This window comes from Arachis ipaensis, chromosome B06, assembly GCF_000816755.2.
Source record: "Arachis ipaensis cultivar K30076 chromosome B06, Araip1.1, whole genome shotgun sequence".
In the NCBI taxonomy this organism is placed as follows: domain Eukaryota; kingdom Viridiplantae; phylum Streptophyta; class Magnoliopsida; order Fabales; family Fabaceae; genus Arachis; species Arachis ipaensis.
The window spans coordinates 114,564,016-114,570,440 of record NC_029790.2 but is presented as its reverse complement, the minus strand read 5'-3'; the positions used below and the strand labels follow the sequence as shown (position 1 = coordinate 114,570,440).

The window sequence follows — 6,425 nt, the reverse complement described above, 5'->3', positions numbered from 1 at the left end:
GATCCTCTCAATTGTTAAAAAAAATTGAGAATATAAAGTGTGATCTTTTAGTTCTTTATTGTTCTCTCTTTCATATTTAATTTTGGTCCCACTTATAAAATTAATGGTTAGAGATCACACTTTACTTCCTCAATTATTAAAAAAAATTGAAAGGATCCATTTCCAATGATATGGGCCTAAAAAAATATGTAAATAAATTATAATGTAAGATACATTACAAAAATATAGCGATAGAGAATATATATTTAAAGTACAAAAAACATGTGCACTTTTTACTAATGAAGTGGTACACGTCGATTCTTCATAGCATAAAATTTATCGATAATAGAATCGGTGTCAAATCTTTCAGCAATCTTCTTCTCAAATCAAAAGACAATTAGCAAGAAATTCATCTGCTATTTTGTTTCTGAGTCTATTCTTCACAATATTCATAGTTGAAAAAGATCTCTCAGTTGTAGCAGTTGAAACAGGGAGAGTTAATACCAAGCGAATCAAACGATCAATCAAAGGATATGTTAAAGACTTTCCTGTCTTCGTTAATCCTTGACATAACTCCGAAATTGTGCACAAGTTAGTTAACTCAACATGATTAGGAACATCAAATTCATAATGTTGAGTTTGCATTCTAATGTGAAATTTCTCTTGGTCACTGAAGTCACCTGGATAAAGCCGTTCTACTAATTCACATACTTTGTTGACATTGAAGAGCTTATAATGATCTCTGGGATCTAAAGTTGAATTTAAAGTAAGCAATTCCACCATATTATCATTGAATCTTCTATTAAACTCTTGCAACTGTGTATCAATTACAGCTAGAAATAAATTAATACGGTAATGATGCTCATCCACTAAAATTTGGTCAATAATTTTGCGAGTTCGGCCTCTTCTAGGAATATGTAATGCATTCATATCAAGAACTTCAACGTCATGTTTCTCACAAAATAATATAACTTCGTTTATGAAAGTCTCCCAACTTGATTCTCTCATTCGTTGGATTAAAGTTTTGGTAGTAGAAACCAGAATTAAAGCATTCAATATGTCTTGATTTTTTCGTTGCAAAGCTTGACAAAGATCATGACTAACTTCCAAAATATTTCTCATCAAATGCAAAACAAAGATAAATTCAAAGGATGTGATAGCATCATAAGCAGCACTAGCATCACCACGAGTGGAGAAATTACTTTCTTCAGTGCTTTTTTCAAGAACTTCACAAGTAGCATCAAACATGCATAGCAAGCTATATACAGAATTCAAATGAGAGCCACATCTAGTATCTCCAACTCTTTGCAAAGTACCAATTTGATTAAGTCCACTACCTGTTACAATTTGATCATTGGCAATTAAGTTTGTAACATTATTTGCTTGAGCAACCTTTAACTGACCATGACGTTTAGGAGAAATAATCACAACATTCACAATTAGGGTAAGTTTTCAAAAGAATTGATGAACATAACAAACTTCTTTAGTTGCAGAAACAAGTGCTAATTGTAATCGATGAGCAAGACAATGAATGTAATAAGCAAAAGGGCAATCTTTCAAAAATAGAGCTTGCAATCCATTCCATTCACCACGCATATTACTAGCTCTATCATACCCTTGTCCCCTAAGATTTTGAACATCAAATTTATGACGAGAAAAACTGATGAAATTTCTGTTTTCAATGTCAAAGAACACATATCAGAAATATGTATAAGATCAAAAAATCTTTCTTGAATATGACCGTGCTTGTCTACAAATCTCAAAATCACAGACATTTGTTCTCGTTTTGACTCATCTCTTACTTCATCAATAATTATACAAAATTTAGAATCACCAATTTCTTTTCGAATTGTTGTACCCACTTTTCTAGCAAAGATATGCAATATATCTTTTTGAACACCGAAAAATATATATTGAGCATTTTCAGGAGCATTTTTAAGGACAACATTATTAACATTCTGATTACATAAAACTAAAAGCTTAATTAACTCAATAAAATTTTCCCTATTCAAAGATTCAGAACTTTCATTGTCGCCTCTAAATGCACATGCTTGAAATGCAAGCCATCGAATAGCATCAATAAATGTCTTCAACTTTAAGTGGTTATTTGCAATAGTTTCATTACTATGCCTATCAAGAACTTTGTCTATATGCTTATAATCAACTATTAAATCATCACAAGATTTCACACATCAATTATGGGGAGAATTAGGAATAGAACCCTTGTGACATACAAATGCACAATTCACTCCATTATTTACTTTCTTCCAATTACTAAATCCGAACTCTGAAAATGCATTTTTTTCATCATTGCGAGCACCATAATGTTTACTAAACAAGTACCAAGGCAAACAACAAGCAACATCTTTTTCTAGGGAATATTCTAACCAACTTGAAAATTTCTTAAACCAAGAAGATTGAAAATATCGACGGTGATTGTTATTACCAGAAGTTGGATAGCTAATATTTGTTGTTGGTATGGCCCAGCTATTATGTATGCTCTACGATTATGTATGCTCTACGAATCTTATCATGTTCATTGACATTATACTGCCAAATTGGACGTCGCTTTTTTGGATCCCTTTCTAGTAAAGAGATATCAACATCTCTTTCTAATCTTGGAACTTTGACTTCATGTTGATGTGTATTTTGAGTAAGATTAGAGAGTTCATTTACTTGAACTTCTTGTGAAATAAGATTAGATGGTTGACTTGTTTGAACTCCAACATTATCAGTAACTTTTCTCTTAAAAATTGTATCAATTTTACTTTGCTTTCTCATCATAAAATGTTCTAGTTTCTTTTTACTTAAAAAAAAATCAAATAAGTATATACTCACATGAATAAATAAAATCTAAATATTTTTTATTAATTAAACATCAAAAACAAATTAACAATATTTTTTCACTGAATTGCTATTAATTTCACTAAAAAAGAATTAAAAAAACTACTAGACGTACAGCATCAATGGAATAGAATTCAAAGTGATTTGCTCACAGTGGCATTTGCTCAAAAACTACTAGTACTAGGCGTACAATGTTTATAAAAATAATAATTTCATTGTTAAAGTTATTTAAAAATAACAGTAGATGTTTAAATATTAAAAATGATTTCATAATTGTTAAAACTTAAAATATCTTTGTTAATTTTCTATCCTCTATAGAATATGAATCTAAATCTAAATAAAATTTAAATTAAATAGTGGCAACGGGCAAGCTTTAAACAAAAATGTTTATTTTGGCTATACACAGAGATATATCAATAAGAATAATAAAGTGCATAGTAACTGTTTAAGATATATAATCTCTAAAGAATTTAAAATTTAAAATATATAATAAAATGTACCTTATAGTTGTTATAGTTGTACCGTTGTGACACTTGACAACGGTCTGTGACTCAGTTGAGTGGAGAGCATGAGCTCGTGGCTATGGGCTATGGCTTCAATTTCAAAAGAATACTAAACATCAAAAGGAATAAGGGAAGAAAGATAATGTAGTGTTTCTGTTTAGCCAATTAAAGATTTAAAAAAATTTTAAAAATTATTATATTTTATTGGGTTGGGCTTCCTAAATTTTACTACTAATTTTTTTTTTAAAAAAGTTGGGACCAGCTTTCACTTGCCCCATGTATCCGTCCCTGGTTATGTCACGGTCACAATGCTATTTGCCACGTGTTTGATCATGCCACGTGTCACAATGTTATTTATCTACGTGTCATATACTATGTTATTATTACATATGCACTAAATTGGTCTCTTATTTTGCATCAAATGACTCATTTTAGTCTTTAAAATTGAATGTCATGCATCAAATTAATTCTTTCATCAGTTTTTTTTCTTTTTTTTTTTTGTAAATTTAAAATTTTTAATATTTTTTTATACACTAATTTTAATTACATTTCTTATTATACAATTTTTTATAATAAATTTTTTAATTAATAATTTTAACTTGTATCATTAGAGCACATGTTAACTAAATCCAAAACTTTATTATTGCTTTTTGTATTTATTTGTATCTGTTTTAGTACTGTTCAAGTCATGTGTACAATAAGTATTTGTATTAATTAATAGTGTAATATATGAAAAGACTACCTAACTAAGCTATAGATAAAATGAATTATTATAATCGACAATATAAATTTATCTAAACTCTTAACTTACACTCTTTATTAAATCAATATCAATATGTCACATAATTCTTTTAATAAAATATTGTAGAAAAAAATTGTATAATTAAAACTAATATTTTAAAAATATTTTATAAAAACACTTGTATTTAAATAACTTGTTAAAAGATAAAATTAAAATGAGTGTATTCAAAGATATTAAAAATTTTGAATTTATAAAAAAAAGAGAAAAAACTGATGAAGGAACTAATTTAGTGCACGACATTTAATTTCAGGGATTAAAATGAGTCATTTGATGCAAAATAAGAGACCAATTCGATGCATATGTAACGATAACAAAGTGGATGACACGTGGACAAATTATATTGTGACACGTGGCATAACCATCCATGTCAAGATGTTATGTGTCGCTGACCGACACGTCATCGTATCGTTACACGTGACCAAACCCTAAGGTGACACATGTCACTAGAGGTCTATGTCAGCGCGTCGTTAACGAAAAACGGGTCAGGAACTAATATGGTGTAATTTTTTCAATCTCAGAGATGTAATTGATGCAATTGAAATTTCACAGACAATTTTAATACATAACGTCAATCTCAAAAATATTTAATATTAGAGTAAAGTATTATTTATTTATTTTGATCTCAAAAATTTTTAAACAGATTTAATATTCTCTTGTCACTAACCAAAGTGACATAGATGTTAATAACGTTACTCGTTAAGTCATATCTTGTTTCATGTGTTAAAAAAATATAATTAAAATCTTTTTATAATACTTCTCTTCAATTTTTTTTTGGGAAAAAGATAGATAAGTCCCTGACTTTTTAAATTTTTGACAAATACATCTCTGACAAAATTTAAATACAAAAAAGTCCTTGACTTTAACAAACGGAGGACAATTTAGTCCTTCCGTCTATTTGCCTCTCATACACCAAACGGAATTGGCTGACGTGGCTAAAACGATGTCCAGGTGTCCGTTACGGTGCCACGCTGGAAGGGGAATAAAGTTTGAAGGACAAATAAGTCCTTGACGTCATGTTACAAATAAAGTTCGAAGGACAAATAGGTCCTTGAGAATTTTTTTTTCATTATGCTTCTATTATGAGAATTTTGTTTATAAAATTATGCTTGTATTTTGAAATCTAGTTAACTTGTTGTATTCTGCAATTTAAATTATTTGTATTAAAATTACAGAAATTGGACTTGTTCTGTTTCTACTTTTTTTTTTCTTAAATTGCATTAGTTCAAATTTAGTGCATTTGTGTATTATATTAGAATTTGTTAAATTGCATTAGTTCAGTTTTTATCATACTAGTGGCATTAGTTAGCATCATTTCATTTATGCATCAAGTTAGCATTAATTCATTTGTGCATCATTCATGTATTAAGTTAGTATTAGTGCATTTGTGTATTATATTAGAACTAGTATTTTTATCAATAATAACATTACGAGAATAATTTTTTTTTAAATTATAGTTCACTTTGTTCTAACAGTATAAATTATGCATGACACAAAAAATTTATAAAATCAAACTACTTTTACAAAAAAGTCGTAAGTTGACAAAAGTTTTCGACTAAGAAGATCAAGATATCTGCAGATAAAAAAATTAAATAATAAGTTTTTTAATTATTATTTTTATATGAAAAAGTCTAATTTTTTATTAATAATTAATTTTAATATTCTTTTGTGATTTAACTCCAACAGATAATTAAATTTACTTTCTCTCTTTATAAATTAATTCCTATTCCTTTCTGAAATCAAATGATGATTTTTGCAATCAATCAACTGGTCTTCTCTTTTGAACAATTAAATTATTCATCTCCTACTACCAACAAGGATGGGGGAGAAGGGCAGCGTGAAGGATCATCGCGGTGACGACAGCAACATGGGCGAAGGGAGTGAACAGTGACGCAGGCTGCGATTCGAAGGCAGAAGCAAAAGGGACAACATCAACTTCACTGATGATCAACAGCTTTACCCCTCCCTGTTTTGTTCTTTCCTCTTTTCTTTTCTTTTAAAAAAAAAAAAGATTATTGAAATAAAACAATGATTCAATGAATAAAAGAAGAGGCCCTTTGTTTGGATTGATTTTTCTTTTTCTTTTTTTGTTTTTTGTTTTGATATATGGTTAAAAGAAAAATAATGATAGTGTTATGTATATGTTTCTACTGCAATTACATGAAGAAAAGTATGAAATTGAAAGGCGGAAGAAGATTCAGTTTGAGAAGTAATTAATTTATGAAATTAAAAAGTAAATTTGATTATATTTTTGGGGTCAAATCACAAAAAGTAGAAATTTAAAGGTTTAATAAAAGGAA

At 28.6% G+C, this 6,425-nt stretch overlaps 1 protein-coding gene across 1 annotated transcript; it reads right to left on the bottom strand.

Moving 5' to 3' along the window:
• On the bottom strand, nt 361–2,344 carry LOC107647332 (zinc finger MYM-type protein 1-like). The gene is made up of 4 exons (XM_016351413.1): nt 2,323–2,344; nt 1,753–2,143; nt 1,459–1,651; nt 361–1,377 (listed from the first exon to the last, which is right to left on the bottom strand). The coding sequence occupies exons 1-4, from the start codon at nt 2,342–2,344 to the stop codon at nt 361–363; spliced, it is 1,623 nt and encodes a 540-aa protein (XP_016206899.1).